The sequence below is a fragment of the Dermacentor variabilis genome, chromosome 6 (assembly GCF_050947875.1).
Source record: "Dermacentor variabilis isolate Ectoservices chromosome 6, ASM5094787v1, whole genome shotgun sequence".
Classification (NCBI taxonomy): Eukaryota; Metazoa; Arthropoda; class Arachnida; order Ixodida; family Ixodidae; genus Dermacentor; species Dermacentor variabilis.
In genome coordinates, this window is record NC_134573.1 from 177,789,067 (window position 1) to 177,812,245 (window position 23,179).

The 23,179-nt window shown below is 44.8% G+C and overlaps 2 protein-coding genes across 3 annotated transcripts; both read right to left on the bottom strand.

The window, feature by feature from the left end:
* Positions 1 to 709: 709 nt before the first annotated feature.
* On the bottom strand, positions 710 to 22,410 carry Jwa (PRA1 family protein Jwa). Of its 2 annotated transcripts, XM_075696944.1 has the most exons (6): positions 22,209 to 22,410; positions 21,177 to 21,322; positions 21,026 to 21,097; positions 20,478 to 20,613; positions 5,948 to 6,027; positions 710 to 1,324 (listed from the first exon to the last, which is right to left on the bottom strand). In XM_075696944.1, the coding sequence occupies exons 1-6, from the start codon at positions 22,388 to 22,390 to the stop codon at positions 1,299 to 1,301; spliced, it is 642 nt and encodes a 213-aa protein (XP_075553059.1). In that variant the 5' UTR covers positions 22,391 to 22,410; the 3' UTR covers positions 710 to 1,298. The 2 variants fall into 2 exon arrangements, with proteins under 2 accessions (XP_075553059.1, XP_075553060.1); XM_075696945.1 differs by lacking the exon at positions 5,948 to 6,027 and having other exon boundaries at positions 22,209 to 22,409.
* Positions 8,161 to 11,334, bottom strand: LOC142585871 (uncharacterized). Its single transcript, XM_075696943.1, has one exon. The coding sequence runs from the start codon at positions 10,574 to 10,576 to the stop codon at positions 9,821 to 9,823; it is 756 nt and encodes a 251-aa protein (XP_075553058.1). The 5' UTR covers positions 10,577 to 11,334; the 3' UTR covers positions 8,161 to 9,820.
* Positions 22,411 to 23,179: the final 769 nt, after the last annotated feature.

A 23,179-nucleotide genomic window follows, 5' to 3' on the forward strand; every position in this document is an offset into this window, starting at 1 on the left:
TTGACGAGGTTTGTTGCATTTAAAAGACAAACTTAAAATCTAGTGACTGTTGGTTTCGAATTTTTTCTTTAGATTGTCAATTTTTTATTAAAAATTGGCAAAAATCGGAAATTTTCAATAAACGAAACTATCAAGTTTACAACTCTGTAACTTAACCACTAAATATGATAATGCAATTCTGTGAATTGCATCTAATAGTACATCTAAAGCGGACAAAATTGATATGTTACACATGAATATAAAAAAATTTAATCATAGGGAAATACAACTTTTGCAAAACCGTTGTAACCAACGTAACAAATTCACGTAAGGTGTAAAATGACATACTGAATTTGTCCGCTTTGAATGATCTAATGAATGCCGTTTACAGAACCGCGATATCAGTTCTTGATGCAGAGCTATGAATTTTTAAACTTCGTGATTCTATTTTTTTCAAACGGTCAAATATTTGAAAATCGTTTTAAGAAAATTCAAGCCCTAAATCGAAATTACGCTTCCCACAGTCACTAGAATTTAACTTTCTTTTTCAAATGCGACAAATTTCATCAAAATCGGTCCAGTGGTTATCTCATAAAAACGTTTTTTGCGTTTTATATGTATTTGAATAGGCCGCGTCGGAGTTGGGCCCGAGCTAAAGCTTCCTCTTAAACCAATACGTTTATTTGCTTTACAGAGAAGGTCTGCTCAACAGGAACACACCAGACGAAAATTTAGCACTGAAAGCTTGGTTTTATTCATTTGATTTCTTCGTTGTTACTGCAGCTTGACTCACTCACACGTGCAGCCTTAGGTTGGTATAAATAAGTAATTCATATACCGTAAAAGCCCGAGAAATGCCGCACCCCCGAAAGATAACCCACCCCTGACTAAGCCCCCGGCTTAATAAAACTGAAAGTTACCCACATGAAAGTTGCCCACCAGACTGAAAGTTAGCCCACCTCATATTTTCGTTCGATTTTCTCTAGATTTTAGGTGGGCTATCTCTCGGGACTTTACGGTAAGGCACACCGCACATTTTTCGCGGTCCGCAAAGCAAGCACCGGAGCAGACAAAATTTACAACAATGCGGCGAATAAAATTGTGCGAGAGATCCAAGAGTGGAAACGACTGTGCGAATGCATTGCAAAAATGTAGCAAAATAACGCAAGGAAAAAGAAAGAAGAAGAAAAGGCGAAGTCCATTCAGCCTCAAAGCGAAAGTCGGTGCAAATGCGACGTCGCTCCAGTCGCGTTCCAGTCTCCAAATGCATGCTGACGAAGGTTCACAAAGTTGCTCCAAAAGGGCAGGGGAAGTCATCATCACCGGTTCCTGTTAATTTTCATACCTTGAGGGTGAAAGACAAGACAGAGAGACGTACATTAAAGCTCTGCCACCGAAACACTACCCTTCGGTCATTACTTCTAAAAAAGAATAAAAAAATGCAAGTCAAGTAAAAACCAAAAAGCCACATAACTGACTTAAGGAACACGCCGATGCAAAGCACGCACAACGGAAGTGAACAAACGCGGGCGCGCAGTTGTATAGAAGTTTGTACAAGAAATAAGATGGTGCGAGGTTATGCCATAGAAACACAGCAAAGCCACAGAACTGGTCTCAACGGCGCATCACGGTGTCCGTATATGCGCCTTTTTTTTTTTTTAAGTGCTTTCATTCCTGAATTATCTTAACGGGAAGCCGTATACTGCACAGGGTAGCTCCGATTTCCCTATTCGAGTGACTGTGAAACGAAGAATCACCTCATTACAGAGGCAGTTGCTAAGCAGCTTAGAATGATATTTGTTGCAAATAAGAGTGAAATGTTAATTCTCTATCGACTATTGGATGTACATTTTTGAGATCTTAAACGAACATTTCAGGAAATTGGTAAATAAAATATACATAAGTACCAGTTTATATATATATATATATATATATATATATATATATATATATATATATATATATATATATATATATATATATATATATATATATATATATCCGTACTTTCTAACCAAAACACGCATTGAAATTCTGTAAACTGCGTATATTAAATAAAGCGTCTGAACCGGGCAAGAAAGAAAAAAAGTTTAAGTGGATTCCTTAGTTTACGCGAGTTTTACACGAGTCATGTTCACAAGTCAACATCGTACATATTAAGATCCGTTCAAAAGGCACCCCCCTTTTTTCCGGTTTTGACTCGCTAATTGTTAAGCGTTCACGTTGTTGTATGATTAAAACGTGGTTTAAAGTCCGACCGAAAGCAACACAAATTCCATGAGAAATGCGGTTACGGAGGCCAGCGGATGATTCACTTAGACCTCGGTGGAGTGCTCCATATCGCGCTCCCGTCACCGGGTAATACACGCGCATTTTTTCGCATAACTTTGCAACGCGGCAGCCGCAGATGGGTATCGAACCAGCGACGTTGTGCAGAAGCTGTTTGTCGCACTGTTTGTCATATCTATTGTTTTCTATCGCAGTCACAACGTTGCCACCAACTTCACCGATTCTACACACTTACAAAAATGTTTCAAACTTCATCATTTTTGTTGCGCTCATTAAAACTCACTATAAAGCTTTCACTAAACTTACTAAAGGTATCTGCTACCGGCAGCTGGGAGACTTAACCTTTTCTCTCGCAAATGCGACGAATACGTACATTCAAAAATCGATTTGGTCGGTGACGAACAAAACAATTCAGTTCACAGTTTCAACGTGTTTAAATGAGAAAGAGAAGTTTCTCTTCAAGGCGCGTCTCACTCGCGAACGGGCATTTATTTTGCGCTTTTTTTTTTCTTTGTTCCTTCTAAGGACGTGGAGCCAGTTGGAGTCCACCGGTACGGCTGAAAATGAAATCATTACGGAACACTTCTGGACTTGAAACTGGCTCCCTGCAATCCCGCATCATTTATTTGATTCCAACCGATTGAACAGTTGGTCTTTTTTAAAAGCCCAAACGCGACATGCACAGAGACGCCTCTGGGCTCATTACGCGGATGAGCTGCCACAGGCTGCTATCTAACTTACACACTTAGAAAAGGTTTGCTCAACATCCGCTGAACCGATCTTGACGAGCTGCGCTGCAATAAAACGTTAATAATATATATACAGACCGATAAGCAGAATAACTTTTACTTAAGGTTTCTATTTTCTTGCAAGTATTGCCATAAATCGTAAAAGAATTCGAAAAAAAAAAAAAAAGACGCGACGGTTAAACAGCTAACTTAGGACTGCCAGAAGCATCACTTGACAGAAGCAGTACTTTCACTTAGTCGGTCTGTCGTACTGGGAAATTTAACAGCGCTGCAGATACGGGGCAGATACACAGCGCGTGACAACACACAGCCGTATATACACGTGGTAATCATTTTTAAGTTTCCCGGAATTTTTTTAAATCGCCTGTGGCAAATAGCGTAATTCTAGTTCTTGAGCTGGATTATTCGAAGAGGCGGATATCGCTAGCACGAGAAATCGAAACGCATATGCAACTAATTAACAAAAACACTAATTAACTTCTTAAATACTTTACCGTACATGTTGCAATTTACGAATCGTAGCTAATGGTCTTGCAAGACGTATCCACTTGAAATGAATCTTCAGGATGACACTAGTTTCGCGAATTATTTCCCAAAATGTGGCATGAAATACGTGAGCGTTCTGCAGGATGGCGCATATCTCCATACTGGTGCCAATCTGGAGATTCATTCCATGTGGATACGCCTCTCAAGGTCACCGGCTACAATCGTAAATTGCAATGAGTGCACTAAGGTAATTCACTAAGAACTAGTAATTTTTTTATTTATTGAATATGTGTTTCTTTTTTTTTTTTCGTGCAAATAATGTCGGCGTCTCTGAATAATCCAGCTTAAGAATGGTTACCCCGTATGTTGTGCCACTATGCACAATCCTAGAACCCACTTTGTAGCGTTATAAGTTGCCCAGATTGACAGATACCACGTTACTTTGAATTGAATCAATCAGTATACGCCCACGGCGGACGTCTTAAATGAAACGCTAGTGAACCTAACAGGATGAAATAACCTGAATCAAATTTAGCACTGCTGAATATAGCGGTGCTCTATGTAGCGGTGCTCTATACGGCCCGAGCTCGATCCGACTCGCGATGGGTTAACTCTTTACTTACCGCAAGAAAGGCGCACATTCTGGGTGCTTCTTTTTTTAATTTTTAGCGTTTTATTTCAAGGCGGTACTTTTATCGTATACCGTCAACATAAAATTGTATACTGATTTGTTTTAAATGGAAGATGAAACAATTGCTCATGGAGTTTTCGAGAATTCTTGAGTTCTAACTTCAAAGAAGCACCAAAAGAAGCACGAAGAATTAGACCACGCCAAAAAATATATATATTATGTTGACAGTGATGCCCATGCTACGCGGCAAAGCCATGACCTCGCAAATGTGAAAACGAGTAAGCGCTTATTGGTGCTAGGAGCATTTGTTTTTACTAATTGCAGCAAGCGCCTGGTTTCTTTAATGCATTCTTTAGGATCTAGAAGCAATCTACGCCAGGTTGGGGAGCATCCTCCTCATACTCGGTTATTGTGTTAGAGCAGCTTTTCTCCGCTAGCAACTGGTCTAGTGGTGCGCCTCGAACTGAGCCTTCACGTGCTTTGTACAGTACTTTAGAGTACTGCACAGTAATGCGCAGTGTTCCACAGCATTGTATAGCATTGAATAAATGCATTTGCACACGCGGTGTTCAAGAATAAGATATTAGAGCTGCTAGTCAATCTTCGAAGGTCGGTCTGAAATAAGACTGCGTGCTGAAAGCACCACGCGACGCGTGAAGAATTGCTCGTACGGAATAAGTTGTACATACGCTGTCGAAACGCTGACGGATAAAAGCTATATCCACTCTGGGGGAAAAAAACAACAAAGTTGCCCCCCCTCCCCCATAGTCGTGCTAGTACTATATATCTACTATCTACACTAGTCATAAACAATCATCAAAACAACACGCACTCCTTAGCATGTACCGATGTTTGACATATCGTTAAAACAGCGTACACGTCGTATCTGAAGTTTAGACAATCCGACAGAAGCTTCTTTGCTTCATTGCTGCTGTCATAAAATTATGTTGCAGAGTAAAAGCGCAATTTTGTATTGTTTTATAGGGGAAGTATTAGGGGCTCTGGAGCCTACAGTTTCGACAATACCTCGTGTCGAAGTATCTTTTTTTTTTTTTCCAGGCTACCCAATGTGCCGAAAATTGACAAATCTGACCATATATTGAAGTACAGTCGTCATTTCAGACGGTGCACCTCGTTGCGCGTAGAAAAATCTCAACAGTAATGTTCAACAACGTGTCACAAACCCTCGATCGAATTCATCGATTTATATGGGCACAGAGAGGAAAGCATAAAACACGATCGACACAAGCGCTCATGCATGTGAAGTGGTTGGGGCTTGCAATGGGAGAAGCGACTCGAGAGCTGATAGGAGACTATTCGTGAAAGCGGGAAAACATGTGAAATAATAATAATAATAATAATAATAATAATAATAATAATAATAATAATAATAATAATAATAATAATAATAATAATAATAATAATAATAATAATAATAATTGCCTAAAACAGCGTCTAAAAAGCCAATGCGATAGCACTATCGCGTCTCTCGTGTTTACGTCGCTTTCACGTGCGTGATGTTGCTTATCAATCTCGTCTTCACGTGTAGACGAACTTGCGCGGCAAGGCGCCTTCGAGATGTTGCGGCACGCTACTTTGCGTATACATGCGCACCTATCTCGGAGGCGCACACGACACGCAAGTGGGCTCAGACAAACGTGTTAGACGTATACAACTTGATATCAAGAAAAAGAAACACGGTGGCCTCGGGATGCATGCTACATGCTCGTGGAACCCTGTGTTCCCGGGCTGAACGCTCAGGACAGAGAGTGAGATGCAGAGAGTGCGTTTCACGCCCGTAACGGCGACGTACGTTGTCCGATCTGGGCGAGCTTCTCTTCCAGCTTGTCTGCCAGTTCGCTTCCGGCCTGAACAACCGTCGCGGCGGCGTGGCTGCAAGATGGGAAGGGAAGGAGGAGTCCGCGGTGGCCGCAGGTTAGTGACGCCAGCGTGCGACTGTCAAATGTGGCGGCAGCAAGCGTGAGCGCGTGAAAGCACGATGTTATGCGCGCATGCTGCGGGCTTCAACTGAACATTTGTGAAGGTGCATCTCCGCACTTTCACGTTTGCTATACCACGTCTTGTAGCGCTGCGGCGTGACTCGCGTCGGCCCTGGTACATATAGGCAAGTTGTGGGGCGAAACGTCCCAAAACTACCAGAGTGGCAGTTTGGCCACGTTGGTAATCCACAAGAACGACTGAAAAAAGCGCGATTAGATAAAAGGCACGTACACACATACACACACAGGCGCTACGTTACAATTCAAAAAAAAAAAAAAGAAGAAGAATTGCTGCTGGTTTTCTTGCGGCACATTGCAAGACGTGTGGCGGTCATCAGCATGTTGCTAGATACCTGCAGAATTGTTGGCCGAAGCAAGAATAAGCTTACTAGAGAGATTAACAAAGCGGAAGAGATTGAAGTGCTTGGTGAAGTGGGCGTGCGAGCATGTCACCTATCGCATTAACAACAACAAAGAAAGCTAATTTTCTAGGAGTGCCAGCACAGAATACTAAGAATTGATAGGTTGCGAAGTATCTGTGTTGTTTTTTTCAGTTTAGCGCGCCAATTTGATCAGGTTACACTGATGCCACTTGTGTATAAAGTAGCAATATGATCGCAAGAATAAGCCGTTGGAGGCGCCTCTGCATGCGTGCGCGCACGTGCCTTTTATTCGTCCGTGTTCGAATTTTCACACTGGAGTTTTAAGTGCTAAACTCACAACATGGTTATGAGGCACGCCGTAGTTGGGGACTCCGAATTTCAACCGACTGGGTGTTCTTACCGTGCACCCAATACACACGGCCGTTTTTGCAATTCGGCCCCATCGAAATGCGGGCAGGGTTTGAACCCACGCCCTCGGGCCCATAGCAACGCAACGCCATAGCCGCGACACCACACGGTGGTTAATTTTTGGGTTTTACGTGACGATCTGATCGTGAGGCGCATAGTACAGTGGGGGACTCCGGGTCAGTTTCGCGACGCCTGGGGTTCTAATGTGCACCTAAATATAAGTACACGAACGTTTTCACATTTCGACGCACTTTAAACGCGAGCGCCGCAGCGGGGTTCGAACCCGCGACCTCGAACTCGGCAGCGCAACGCCATAGCCACTAATCGAGCCACCGCGGCGGGATCGCCCGAAACTACACCGTGGGTTCTGACGGACGCCGTAGACTCCGGATTAACATTAACCACCTGTGGATGTTTGACGTGCACCAAATGAACGGTGCAATAGCGTTCTTGCATCTCACCCTCGTCGAAATGCGGCCACCAGCGATCTCGCGCTCGGGTGGCCTTGTTAGGTGACGCCGTATAAAGGGACGTGCACAGGCCTGCGCTCCAACAACACAGTGCCACCTGGTTTTTCGGAGTCACTGCTGTCCCGATTTTTAATTCAACTATCATAAGTTACTCCTAAATGGAACATGTTTATGTGACATGCTAACCCTGAGATTAGTTTTGATGCAATAATATGCGCGCTTCTATGCAATACTGAAGCTTTTCGCCGGCAACGCATCTGCAGTAAGCAACAGACAGCACATACGCTTCCGAGCTCGACTCAAGTCGCAACGCATGTGCGAAGCCATTGGTCAGTGCTTGCATATTTCACACATTGGTCGATAAACGTATTGTATTGCCAAAACTCGGCATCCGAACCCTCTTATATATAGTTACTAGTTCCACTATATAACAAGAAATGAGATGCTGGCAGCTCTTTATACTTTGGTAATCTTGGGCGACGTTGCGATAATACTAAATTCAAGCACTGACGTATAAATCGTGTTCTCGGTCGCGATCGATTTTCAACTTATGCTAGTAGTCAGCCACAGAGGAAAGCGCAATTCTTAACGATCAGACACAAAAAGCGTGCGCTTAGCCACCCCCAACATTGGAGGACCTTGTAGAAGGTTAGTACTCTTCATATCTTGATGAGGTCAGATCAGAGATAGTCAGCATAATCATTAGGAATGCAAACACGGTTCCTCGATGGAAACAACGATTGGAACCGAGAGGAAACAGATCAGAACTACAATTATTATTGAAACTATAAAATCAACTTTACATTAGCAAGCGATGGAGCATGCACCAGTCAATAAAAAGCTCGTTTTTGTGTATGACTATTATGTATCGGTCATCGCGAAATGTGTACACGGAGATATATGCACATGCCACCATTCGTAGGGAATGGAGACACGCTAATTCCGGAGCTAAGTCACGGAAAATGCTATTGTATGCGGAGTGCCGACCGAAGTAATTTGCCACGCTGCCGACCACGCGAGCTTTTATTGCTTCACACACAAAAAAAAAGCAAACAATTCAGAGCAACAATTTCACTGCCACGGTCTATGCGCCAAGATTGCACGAAAATTGGGCGATGAAATAGATATAGAGAATGAAATGGCCACATTCATGACAAATGCACACATTGAATTGCACCCCAGTTGATAGAACATCACATGCTGATCTCGTGCCGCACACATACACATGAACGCAAACTGCACAGTCGTATGGCGTAACGAATATGTACAAACGTAATCTTAAATCTTAAAAAGAAAAAGAGACGAACCTATTATCTACGAAGCTGTGCGAAATATACGAAACAAGCGGCGAACAGATTGCAAATGTAATGTGCGCACGAGATGAACCGAAAAAAATGAGAACGTGCGAACGAATGGCACCGATGCCACTCAAATGATGCATGTGACGCGTGTTAACTCTTCGATTACTTTTGATGCAATAATTTAACTTTCATGCGCGCTTGCACAACAGCGGAACTTTTCGCCGACAACGTGTATGGCTTGCTACGCGCAGCGGTTTCATTGCAATAGGACAAGCGTTAATTACCACGAACTGCAGCAAACATTCAACACGCTTGCGAAAAATTTCAGCGATACATTGCACGATTCGGGCGAAGCATTGAAATGTTATACATCACACGTTTGCAATTTAATACTCTTTCAATAAGTTTATATGAACTAGCCAGAATTACAGCGACTGCAGTTAGCACAGACGCTGTCAAAGATGCCGATAAATTATAGCGATTAAACTATCGCGAAGACACCCATTTCGGCGACCCTCGGTAAGGATAGCATGCGCTGGCAACAGGCACAGCCTGTCAGTCTGTCTTGCGAGCTGTTTTACACAACCGAGTATCAGCTGCAGCGCGTCTGTGCCGCTATACTGGACCACATCACATGGATAGGTGTCGTCAAAGTTTCCAGAGCGCCGCAACCTAACATACATGAATGATATGATACTGGCAGTGCCTGCTTGTGACCATCAACAAAGACGTCATACGAGGCTACCAAAACACCGTTCCATTAACAAAGCTTCTTCGTTAACGAACCTACTATCACAATATCAACAGCGCTGAAGGTCAGCATCATATGCAAAAAGAAATGTACGCAAGGAAGTCGCTGAACAGCATCACTCGTAAGATCGTGTTGTATAAACAACCCTGTCACCCGGAGATCGAAGCAAGCACCGCATCTCGCAGCTAGATTCACATGCGCACGTCACTCACAGTAATCCCCCATGCCAGATGCGTGTACTATCATCACAATAGCTAAATGCGAGCACAGCTCGACGTAGTGTCAACGGTAATCTCACCGTTCGTTCCACGTAGTTGACTCGCATGCACGACAGTCGGTACATAGCAGTGTACAAAGAAAATGCGGGCATCGTTCAGTTCCAGGAACGGGAGACGGACGTACAACCAACGACACTGCCGCCAGTTCCTGAGACAGTCGACGGGCTCAGCACGGTCTGCAGCTCGACGATGTAGTTGATGGCCATCTTGAGAGTCTTGATCTTGGACAGGCGCCGACTGCCGTTCTGCAGGCGCGGCGGTATCGTGCTACGCAGTCGATCCAGCGCCGAATTGAGCCGGTGCATGCGACGCCGTTCCTGGTGGTTCGCCAAGGACCTGCGCCGTTCCAGTTCGGCCTGGGAGAGGCTCCTCTTGCGAGCGACGCTGGTAGCACGCCGCGACATGGCGGACGTCGTCTGCGAGGGGCAGGCGGCAGCCGAGGCCTTGGCGTCTTCGTCGTCCGCTCCGGCGGGCGACCGGCTACCGCCAGGCGCAGGCGAGTAGCCGGCCTCCACGCAATCTGGGCAGTCACCGTATACGCAGTCATACGCCGCAGCGCTGTACAGGTACGAAGAAGGCGGGGCGTCGACGTAACTGCGGTCATATACTGCGTACGAAGGGGTGTGGCGACGATGATCCGCCAGCGTGGAGCAAGGCAGCGACACATCGTCCAGCGGGTAGAAGGCGGCCGAGGCGACTTCTGGATACGGCGGGCGGCGCATCAGAACAGCCGTCGACCCGTAGCAGCGCTCGTAGGCAGTCGATGCAGCAGTCGGGGCACCGGACGACTGATAATGCCGCGGGTACGCCGTGGGCACGTCCAGAGCCGAAACTTCGGCGTCGGCGAACATGGAAGTGGACTCCGTTTCTTCTACGATATCAGGGAGAGCAGTGTCTTGGAGGCTAGTTCAATTTTCACGTGTGCGCGCGTGCGACCTCGAGATCGGTTTCTGACTGAAGTTCTGCACTCAGCATCGGTGGCTTGGCTCTTTTTGGGCGCCTTTCCTTTTCCTTCTTTACTAATACATTCTTTTTCTTTCGCTCTGTCTTAAGCACCGAGGAGGAGCGTCTGCAGCAGGGAGGGGCCGCCGTGTGCAGCAACAATAACAACAACGCGAGGAACTCTGAACTTTGTCCCGCTATGCAAAGGATGGCGGGGGAGGGTGTGCGGCAGGGAAGCGGTTCACGTCGCTTCAACGGCGCATGAGCTGCCACGAGCTAGGATGGTGCGAAGGGCAACAGCTAGCTTTGGCCGGAGGGCGGCAAGCTCTTGTTTACTTTCTTCACAACGCGCGCAGCGCTGGTGTTGCGCGAGGAGTTGGTGCTGCTGGCTCTAATTATAAAGTCTACGGGAAGCGACCGGAGACAGGCGGAGAGAGGCGGGCTCATTGGACGAACGTGCCTCAGGCACCGACGATGGCGGCGATTTTCTCCCCCCATGCGCACTCTTGCTTTTCGCGCCGACGCCAGCGTACGTAGCGTGGCGCGAGGAACAGAAACAACAAAACAAAGAACGGAAACAGGAGAGAGTAGGAGGGGGAACTCCCCAAAACTTCGTGTAGCTTCCAACGCCTCGGTTGCAGCAGACGGACTCTGAAGAGAGCACGTTTGGCAAAACATGGCACGCGCAACCGCGGCAGCTTCTTGAACCGCTGGGCGAACCGACCAATGGGAAGATATAAAAAGAAAAAAGGAAGAAGTGGGTAGAGGGGCAACCGCGCTGCCTTGCGCGTAGGCGCTCAGACGAAACGCCCTCGCTTCACCCTTTCCCTTCCTCCCAGTTTTTCGCCGTCTGCGACGCAGACGGACAACCAATGAGCGTGCGGAGGAACGCAAGGTCGTCCGCTACATGAGCAAACAAACGAAGAATCCACTTTTCTGCAGCCGGTGACGTTTTTTACCGCACCCGCGGCTATGGCAGCGACAAAGGATCAATTTAAAGAAACCGCGGGGATGTCAGTGCTGATGTAAATAAACGAAAGTGCAGTTTCGCTTGCCCGCCCGAATTCGTTTAGATAGCACACCACCCACACCGAAAGCCCGCAATCCTTCCGTGGCCCGGAGCCGGCGTACACTATTTCCTGTCCATTGTTTCTTCCCACACGCAGGTCCGCCGTGGGCCGCTCGACCAGATGTCGGTCGGCTGTGTCAAAGCAGCGCACCTACCTACACATGCAACGACAGCGCGTCTGAAGAAGCGAAAGAGAAAGGAAGGTATCCCGCTTCTCCCACATATGGTGGGGAAAGAAGCGGCGGCCCACCACCCATGCTGTCGTCGCCACTTTTCCGAGGTTGTTGCCCCCCCCCCCCCCCACCCGTCCAATTGCGCTATCGCCGCCACCTTGGCCGTTTACTTTGTCCGGTGCCGTGCGCTCACAGGATGGGGTGCAAATCTGCTGGTATAAGGAAGGCGGGACGAGTGAAACGGCGACAAGCACGCCGCGTCCATCTGAGGTGCCGAACGCACCGCGGCCTGCTATCTCTATACCTGCCTTGGGCGTCCACATATGGTATATAACGCCGAGAGGCCGCTATATGCACGGGTGGGGGTGCAGACGCGCCTTTCACTAAATGCGAAACACATGGTGTTCGTAAACACCACCAATCCCTGGTGACAACGTACGGCGAACAAGATCTCCTCACACGCCAGCCTCTTTTTGGAGAGCAGCGCGAGCATTTATGAGGCTCACTTGCGGTCCACACCGCACAACACGGGCAAGAATGCGCTCAGGCGCAACAAAGGCTCCCTTTGTGCGCACTGTGCTTTCGCAGCCTCCGTGTCAGCAACAAATGACGTCAGGATACCGAACCATCTGGATGTCGGGAAAAACATGCAGTGCTGTCACATTCTTTACGTATATTTACCGCCGCAGGTGAAACGGCGCAATGGCTAAGCACCCACAGAGGTAACTGAGCGGCTCTGGCGTTCTGCTGACGAGCAGGGGGCCGTGGGTTCGGTTTTTCGGTCGCATTCCGACGAGGGCGGTTCGGAAAGGCGCCCGTGCATTGCTGAAGTCACATCGGAGCTGGTAATTAAAGGGGTACTGACATGACATTTCTGACCGTTCACTTTTTCGCGTTAAACGAAGGTCCTAGAACTCTAAACCACAGAAAAAATAGTGACAAGCTTCAAAACGCCGTAAATTTGATCTGCTATGCTGCTACTCACAACGAGCAGCAGCATACGAGGCGACCGAGCGTGCCCTATAGCGAGGAGTGTCAAAACGTCGCCAACGTGCTGCTCCCATGTACTGTGACGTCACGACACAGTAGTCGCCTGAATATTAAGCCAAAACTGGGTGTAGAAAAGCCATTAAATTATTTACCGCGCTATGAGGTATGTCAATATTATTTCTATGTTTAGAGGTCCAGGACTTCCATTTAACGCAAGAAATGAATAGTCAAAATAGCGTGGCAGTAATCCTTTAAGAGTAGCCTTTCTGTGCGGTTGCGGTGCCATTTCTCTTCGCCGACTAAAGGTGACAGGTCTGCGTGTCTTACAACGAAGTTTATATCACACTAACGTGTTGTGCACGTTTAGCGCAAACTTACTTTTTTTTGTATTTTCGTGTTCGCGTTCGACTTGCTGGTGATTGTAAAGGCTAACGTACTTAAGCATCTTAAACTGGCAATACTTTCCTTGGCTACCTTCGGGGCAATAAAGTTTCCCTGTTTCGTAGTTATGTTTGCCTCGCCAAGTGATTCCATAGGGTCGAAGAGGCGGAATTGTGCAGACTGCCACAGCCAATACTTGACAACCACATTATGTACTTGCACGGATCAAATGAATTTATTTCTTTTTCAAATAGTCTTCAGACGTCAATATCGGCTAATCGTATGATCACGTCGCATGTGGTTTAACACATAGTCGCGTGCTTGGTCCCTTACTCGAATAATATAGTATTGATATACCAAACTGTATTGTATAAAATTTGACCATTTGTCACTGGTTGAGTGATATGCCACAACATTGAATGCTGCTCTTGCGGTCAACTACTAAAATATGACTTACACGCAATTAACACATGGAACTCGACATGGTTAGCGCCACTGAATCTAAGTGAACGTGACGGCATCCTCGACAAATCACACCGGGGCGTCCTGGGGCGAGGATGATTGAATGAAATGGCGCCCCAGTGCGATTTGTCGAGGATGCCGTAAATATGCCTTTCCCTAACCGTGGACACCGATACAAACTTCTTATACCACAACAACTCATTTCAGCATGTTTCTTCTTGCAAGAATCTCGGTGTTCGCAGTCTCAAATGGAAAGTCCACACAACGCTCGCTCGGACTGCTCAAATGCAATCTTAAACATGTCCCTTCTGACTTGCGCAAGCTAGCTTGTGTAACACTAATTCGAACAAAAGTTGACTATACTTCTGCTATTTGGGACCCCGTCCAAGTACTCCCCTACGCGAAAGTACACGGACCCGATATTACGCGATAAAATCGACCTTCTTCGCCTACGAATGTAACTTAATGCATGAATGCGGTCCGAACTTTCCAGTGCACTCATGAATTTAAATTTGTACATATGGATTATGAATAAATTCAGTTTTTTTCCAGCGAGCCAGCAGTCCGTATAGCTTTTTTTTTTTTTTGCTCACGGGTGTACGTTTAACTAACGACATTGCAGCCCTGCAAAACCGTGCCGCTCCGTTGACCTGTCCTGTCTATTCACGTTGTTCAAGCATAACGGAACTAAAAAGACGCGCCAAACTGGAGGACCTGGCTGTCATGCCGCCGTCAAATCAACGAAGATGGCGCCGGCGTCCCTGAAGTTGGAGCCGTGCGGATAGGGAAGCACGCACGCATGCACGAAAGGATACACACTTTTCAAGCCTTTCAATAATTTCTTGCCTCTTACATCCAGCAGCAAAAGCCTCGAGCGGCTTCCTGAACCGTCACCCATCAGAATATCAGTCACCATAAAGCTCGGACGTCATAACTAACAAAGGGAAAAGTACAATGAAAAAAAGAAAAAAGGTACTGTTTGTTTCCTTCCGAATTTTTTGCGAGGTCTGAACTCAAGCGCCAATAATTTTTTTTTTAATATACAATTGACTATTTGAACAAATATTTATACACAACGCCGGCGGCTGCCGTCGTCGTCAGCCTATAACGAAAGGACGGCCGGCCTAAACAATCGAACGAGGTCATAGCGCTGGATTCACACGGCCAAGACGACAGGACGTGCACAAACTACGGCGGCCGCATTTCGATGGGGGGCGAAATGCGAAAACACCCGTGTACTTAGATTTAGGTGCACGTTAAAGAACCCCAGGTGGTCGAAATTTCCGGAGTCCCCCACTACGGCGTGCCTCATAATTAGAAAGTGGTTTTGGCGCGTAACACCCCATAATTTGATTTATTTTTTTTTTTTTGCACAAACTGTCGAAGTTGATAGCGCACGTACTGTCGTCTTTCTTGTCTGTGCGAATCCAGCGCTATGACCTCAATTATTGCATCGAACCAACTAGCCCAAAAATCTGCACTCCTGGCCTAAACAAGTCTAGTCTGGAACTCTGCTGTCGCAGTAAAATCACTAAAGGGCTGACGAACGTCGAACCAATCTTTGCAACCAGTAGGCCATCGGAAGTGCTCTGGCGCGCGCGCGTGCGCACGAGCGTGAAGTGGGCCAGGAGGTTTGCCCCTTTGTCTGTATTGTTTTTTGAAGTTACTTTAGTACTGTTTCTTTGCGTAACATTTTCCTACTTTGCCGGGTTTCGCGCTTGGCTGTCTGGTTGTTAGGTCGACCGCTACGTCGCCGGAGTGATATATATATCTATATATATATATATATATATATATATATATATATATATATATATATATATATATATATATATATATATATATATATATATATATAGTTCGAGGAATAGAAGCACGTACCAAAAACAACAGGGCTTTACTGACGTTTCGGCGGCCGGGGTCCGGCCTCATCAATTCACCCGGCTGGACCCGGAACCATTTTTCCTACGGGCTTCTATTCTTCGAACTATTTCTGCGCCGGATCCTGTGATTCAATGCTTGACTGAATATATATATATATATATATATATATAATCAGTCAAGAAACAGACACAAAGGAAAACATAGGGGAAATTACTTGTACTTACTAACTGAATTAATGGCAATGAAAGTGGTTGAAAAAGCAACTTGCCGCAGGTGGGGAACGATCCCACGTCTTCGCATTACGCGTGCGATGCTCTAGATCACGTACTCGTGACGCCTGTGGCAGAAAGGATGTTCCACATCCGCCGCCAAGGTTTGTGAGTAATGGCGCTGGCTAACACTCCCAAGGTTAGCTCTAGTAGTAACACATAAATACCCAAGAAAGCGGATGGGGAAACCACGCCGCGGCAGCTCGATTGGTAGAGCATCGCACGCGTAATGCGAAGACGTGGGATCGTTCCTACCTGCGGCAAGTTTTTTCATCCACTTTCATTGCCATTAATTTATCATTTCTTTAATTCAGTTAGTAAGTACAAGTAATTTCCCCTATGTTTTCCTTGATGAATTTCCCCTATCTTTTCCTTGATGCCTTTGTTTGTTGGCTTCTCATGATATAATTAACAAAAATCGGGCCCCTCAGTTAACCCCCTTTCAAAAATCTTTAAAAGTTGCCTATGGCAGATATCACAATTCTAGTTCATGAGCTGGTCTACTCGAAGCGGCGGACAATACTTGCACAAAAAAATGAGATGCAAAATCGACTAATTAATAAAAATCACTGATTAAGTTTCTAACTTACTAAATTATGACCCACATTGCAATTTACAAATTATAGCTGTGGAGTTCGCAAGGCGGATCTATTTGGAACGAATATTCAAGATGACACCAGTTTCGAGATATAAATTCCCGAACTTTACGGAGAAATGCATTGGTGTTCCACTTAATTTGTTAACAAAACGTTGTTTCATGCACTGACGCACACTGAAGCCTCCCCCCCCCCCCCTGACCCTGTTTTTTCTTGCGCATTACACTGACACCAGTTGTCACGTTCCCCACCAGCTCACGTGGCCTAGTGAACTGGCCTGAAATTCCATGCACTGGTGTCTTAACGATAGTTCCAGCTCTCACTGACCACAAAGGTCGTTCAAATCAAACACCCTTTGTTGGCACTGATGAAAAGTCATTAACATTTTGTATGACCAGACTGCCTTATTAACACGTGAAAGATTAGCTAACACTGGTAAAATTACAGCTATTACACACAAGCGGACCACGACAAGTTCTAAGAAAGTAATGTTCAATGAGCAACTATATGGATGTTGTCCAGGTGGCACATGGGGCGTATTATGTACTGAATTATTTCATTTTCCATTTCTTTCGCCAATTGTCAATGGTTCGGATGCCAACGTGTTGCTGCTAGAAAGAACTAAAACTAAAATGGATTGTTACGAAATATGGTGCCATTAAAAAACATTTCATGTAACGACATCTCTGAAAGCTGGTAGAAAAATCAGATTAAGTGATGGCCTCCCAACACTGCCCGATAAAAAATTTTTGAGGTGACGGTGATGCTGCTGAGATTATGCAACTGGGACCAGGCCGGACATACCACTGTTCTTTATTGCTTTACTATATTACACTATTAGGCAAAGCATTTATTCACTTTCACTGGACTTATGCAAATATGAATTGGCGTCCCATCGTGCCTTTTGGAAAATAATGTGCTGCTGGCATTTAATAACTCGCACAAGGGCTCATGGAATCAGGGATGGCCTCAGTGGTTTCCTATGTCACTTTTCATTACAATTAGAAAGCATTGGACAAATTCACTATGTAACGCTGTTGGAGATACATCGACATAAAAACTGCCTGTGCTGTGCACCAAGTATCAGAAATCTCGAAAGCCATGGAAATGAGTGCACAACAACTTCATTCAATTTGTGCAGGGTTCATTGCTAGACACCATACTTCATTTCCATGATATTGTTGCATGTGCCTTTTTGAACCATCTACATTCTGCAGTTTTTTTCTTTTATCAGCAGGTTACTGCCTGTGGTGGCAAGAGACACATTGAAAAAGCAATATGCCAGTAAGGAAGTAAGACTGGTGCAGCAGCATGCTACTTGACCACCACTTCAGAAGTGCTTTGACGGGGGCTAGCTAGTATGGCACAGATTATTGAGTATGGTTGCAATGCTAAGGTGGCACACACAGAGACACCAGCACATAAACATGAAGTTCATATAATTCTTGCGTGTCAGCACCCCTGTGTCTGCCGCTTTAGAAACACAACCATACACCATACAGTTGACCATCCCGCTGCACTTCAGTGCTTCATAAAAACTGTGATACGATAAGCCACATAAAGTAGCTAGAGGATCATCAAAAGTGTATGAGCACAATAAATAAAAAGATGTGCAACAGTTAATGGGTGCCTGTTAGAATGCCATGAAAGAAAAAAGGGTCCCAATTTTCATCCAGAATGTCTTAAATATGTGGTCAATCTTGTTATGCAAGAAAGCTGTCACATGTTGAGCTCCATTCTGACACCTGCAAGAAGTGTAAGCAATAGTCTTTGCTAGCTGCACATATGCCTTGAGTGAAGCAGCTGCAAGTGGTTCTGCTTATCATTCTGAAGCCTATTCTATTCATGAAACACCATTTATCAAAAATTTCGTAAGAACTGCAACCATGCTACCATGCTTTCTTTTGAAGGATACAATGTAACATGAGTAACAATTCTTTGCCTTTTACAAGTTAGTCTAACCCCAGGCATCAGGAAGTTTGGCTTGAATGCTTGCCTACTTATAACTAAGCATAGCAGGTCCTCAGCACTGTCCAGAATGGTCTGCAAGTGAACAATCACCAGTACCACGTTTTCTAGGAGGTAGGTAGGTTTAACCCAAGTTATCCCACAAAAAATTTCTGAATAATCAACTCATCAAGATATCAAATGTACGTATTGGATTCTTTCATGAAAGGCTGATTTTCTAGCTTCAAAACACAGTGCAAACTTACTATACATGTTGTTCTTTGCACAAGGTACGGAGTATGAAGCAAGGTAACATAGAAGACACAGAGAAGTGCCAACTACCAATTGTTTAATAGCATACCTAGATATAAAGCAAAGAGGACTTCCATGCATGCATAGTACACAGAGTGCAGCACAGTACAGCACCACAAGAGCTGCCGTTCAAAAAAGTATGTTACAGAACAAAACAACATGATGTGTTGTGTATGTTACACATTCTCTGTACTGTGCATGCATGGAAGTCTTCTTCACTTTGTATCTGGGTCTGCTATTTAACAGTTAGTAGTTGACACTTCTCTGTTTCTTTCATGTTCTCTTGCTTCATGCTTTGTACTTTGTGGCAAGAACCATGTGTATAGTAAACCTAAACACCAACTTGCCCAAGTTCTTTTGGGAAAGCTGGACAGTGCACACTGTGAGCAATGCAATGTACAATAATAATTATCAGCATAAAAATGGAGATAAACGAACAATTTACAGAAAGCAGGCCGTCATTGTTCACACTACACAACACACCTTTAATTGGCCGATACTGCTACGCCTGTGGATCAGCACATGTTAGAGAAACAGAGAGCTATATGCAACAAAGTGTTTATTTTGAATCACAAAGATTATTTGCCACTTTATTTTCTCAGATTAGCCAACACACACTACAATAAGGGCATAAGCTTGTGCTTTGAAATGGATACGTTAATTTTCAGTGGCTACAAGAAGTGTTTTATTTGCATCTGATGACAAATTATTCACACACACTTATGAGCCAACTCTGTTTTGCAGCACCTGTGGTCACAAACGTTGTCAATGTCACAGCAAAACAGACTGGACACAGGGCTTCCAAGATTGTAGGCATGGTGTAGTGCTGAGTCAACAATCTAGGAATCCATGTAAACTAGCAGATTTCTTGTCACGATTTACAATGTGAAAATTTCTGGAAAGGCTAGTTAGCAGTGACTGCATACAGACTACCACGACTGTTATCGAGGAAGCCATAAACATTATAACTGCTCAGCAAAGGTTCTGAATCAAAAGTACACCTTTCTTTTAAATAAAGCAAAGCATAGTTTTCTTTCCTTTAGCACTTATTTGATATTCATGGCTTTGTAAAGCTTTTGTGTTGCAAAAGCACACAGAAAGGCCTTTGCAAAAAAACATAACATGAGCAAAAAAATAAAATAAAAAGAAAGATATCACTTTTGAAACAACAAAGCAACAGAACATATATATTTTTCTTTTTTTTCTTTTGCTACAGAGCCTGCACAGCTTACAAAAAGTACAGTAATGAATTTAAAGCCCAAAAGCTGTTTTGAAATAGCAGGAAGGATGCATAAGCATCCCTGTGATCAGTAAGCATATTTTATTATCACAGCAGATGTTTGTTATTCATGGATCAGTGGCACATAGTCACGCTGTTGATTACAATACAGCACACAGACTTAACCAACTTACTTGCACAAATATTGCACTGCTTTCTACCCACTACGCACAACGACGTAAAGTGACAAGTGGCACTGCCTACACTTTGGAACATTGTGCAAGCATTGTTTATGTTAGTTGGCTAAAAGGATGATGCTCAGTGATTCTTGGCTAATTCATTTCAGATATAAGGGAGTTTTAAATAAGAAGAGTCTCAGCCTGAAGAATCAGCATACCCTAACATAGCCAAGCAGCAGAACTAAATGATGTGTAGCACAGAGTGGGTGGCAGTTGTCATTAACGTGTTGGCAGCTGAGGAAGACCCATTTGTGTGCGCGAAGACTTACGATCCAGCTTCCGGCTCCTGTCCCAGTGCATCAAGGAAAAGTCCCATTGGAGTTTTCTTCAGCCCAATAGTCTCAATCTTGTTTGTCAGCTTATTCTTGATGTTACGCAGCCGCATTGATGCATGAATGAACACCACTAGAAATGGACACATGTAAGAGTATGAACTTCAGTGTGCCGCAAAACCTTTTCTGCTAGCAAGATTCATTCACTAGATGTTGCACTTATTAAACAGACATTTCCTCCATACTAAACTACAGACAGGGCTACTGCATTGCATCATACCAAGAAATGATCCAAGGCATTTTGCTAGCTTTGCATTTCAATGAAAATATGCTGCCTGAACAATGCTTGCTGCAAATGATGACCCTCTGCCTGGCGTTAATTATTTAGCCTGTAACTGACCAAAAATGTTGATAGGGGAGTAGAAGGATATCAGTAGTTATAAATAACAAGAAACACTGCAAGTATTAAGGCTGACGATAAATGAACAAGCAATATATATGTATCCAATGTGAGGGTATTTAGTATGGGACCTTCCAATACTTACACATTATTGGCAGGAGGATGCCAAACAAGAACACCACCACGGATCCGAGAACGTGAACAATAAAGTAGCCACCTAGAAATCAGACAGGATTCTGTTCAGCCTCCTAGATTATGAAACAATATCAGTCTATAATGTCAACTTTAGCTCATACCTGCCAGAATAATCAGGATGCTGAGAATTGGGTGGTCTCTTTTGAACTTCGTGGCAGCCCTCTTGGAATTGGTAACATAATAGAACAGGCCGAATGCTACGGCCACAGCAAGCATTCCGCACAACATTTTGGAAGGGTGCAGGATTCTGCGGTACAGAAGAGAATGTTATAAGGTATAACAAGCTCCAATTTGCCAATGTGTAGTTCGCCACATGAAAGATCGTAGGTTACCTGATACGCCGTTTACGTTAAACAGTTGTGAATGTTGACTTTCTTAGCTGCTGATATGGAGTCTCATTACCACGGTAGCAACGCAAGAAAATAAGACGGTGGGGGTGATATTTGATTTACCTTTTGTCAATCGATTATTTTTCTGTGCACTTTTGCGGCAGCATGTGCTTGCTTCAAATGGCTCGAGTTACACATGATGCACTAAACCTACTGTATTGTATTTGATCAATAGTGGTCGAAGATGGGTCTCGGAATCCAACGTTTTGACAAGTGGACTTTGTCAAGATAGCAATAGTTGTTGACCTGACGAAGACAAGTCCTTTTGTCGAAACGACACCCGGCTGAGGCTTCTCTCGTAGCCCACTGATGATCACTTCAAGGCTTCACCTTCCCGCGAACACCTGTCTTGCATGAATTGTTTACGGTCATTTAGAAGGTGTCTTATATGCTCGCCCCAAAAGAAAACACATTCGTGTCTAGAACGCGCCTCCAGCCAAAAGAAGGCACAAGAACGGGTAAAGTCAAGTATATCGCGGCAAACGTTCACCTGAAGTCGAGGCACCGCGAATCGTCGGTGGGTGCTGTTTTGCGTCTTTGCCGCGTGCACGGTTACGTTTCACGAGACATGACATGCACGTCAGGCAACAGATTACAAACCGACTACTTTCCACCTAAGTGCTGAGGAATCACGGATAGAGTTATGGACCGTTATTGGGCAACCTCGATGGCTCTTCGTCGAGCGCGCGAACGCAGCTGTTCGTAAGGCTATAATTAGGGTGGTGTCATCCATCTGAGACTCACCCAACGGCAAGGAAGGCTAGGATGGCAAGGACGAAATAGTTGGACTGGTAGTACAAGAGGTTGTTGACGACTCTGTTTCCCCATTTCTCCAAATCCTTAACGTTTGGAAGCTGAAAGCGGGCTGATTCGAGAAGAAAATCATCCAAACTCCGAAGCGGAGCTACTTCTACTTCGTTCGCCATTTTGATTCGGAAGAAACAGTCGAAATCGCCCGAGGCGCCCTCTGCAATTGGTTCTTGTTCTTGTTTCGGTTTCTGACTGCCAAAGGTGACCGTAGCAGAGTCGGTAGCTTTATGTACCAATGGTGACAAATGTGATGCTAAAAATGTGCCGATTGTGTCTGTGAGGACGCGACCAAATGCACGTTGTTGGAGATTGCATGGAGCAGCCCACACTGCTTTTGTAGTCTGCTTAATTGCATGGTTAATTAAGATAAATTGGTCAACTTCGAAAATATTTACTTTAGAACAGAACTTCCAATGCGATAATTATAAAGCGTTGTAGGAAACACCGCATTCAGCAGGTTCTGACTTTCTTCTTATTACGCGTTCATTTTTTTATGTGTCCGAACTTAAGCCTTCAAGGGGAGTACGGTAGCGCGATTAAAAGACGGGACAAAAGAAGACACATAGGGACACACACAGCGCTGTGTGTGTTCCTATGTTCCTATCGAATTTCTCAGTCGTGATTGGCTCCTTTGCACAAAATACGCGAGAGAGCCAATCGCAGTCGATAATTTCAATCAGGATCGGTCCCGATCGAGATCAGCAGTGTACGTGTGACACCGGGATTAAACGTAAAAATAAGCCATGAGAAGTACTTTCATATGAAAGCTTACCTCTCCTCCTATACCTCTCATCCTATACCCTCTCCTATAGCACGTAATGACTGCTTCATTTGCAAGTAAAATTTCTTTCCCAGAGCCATCAATCAATGGAATTCATACCTGCCAACTCTATACCGATTTGCCC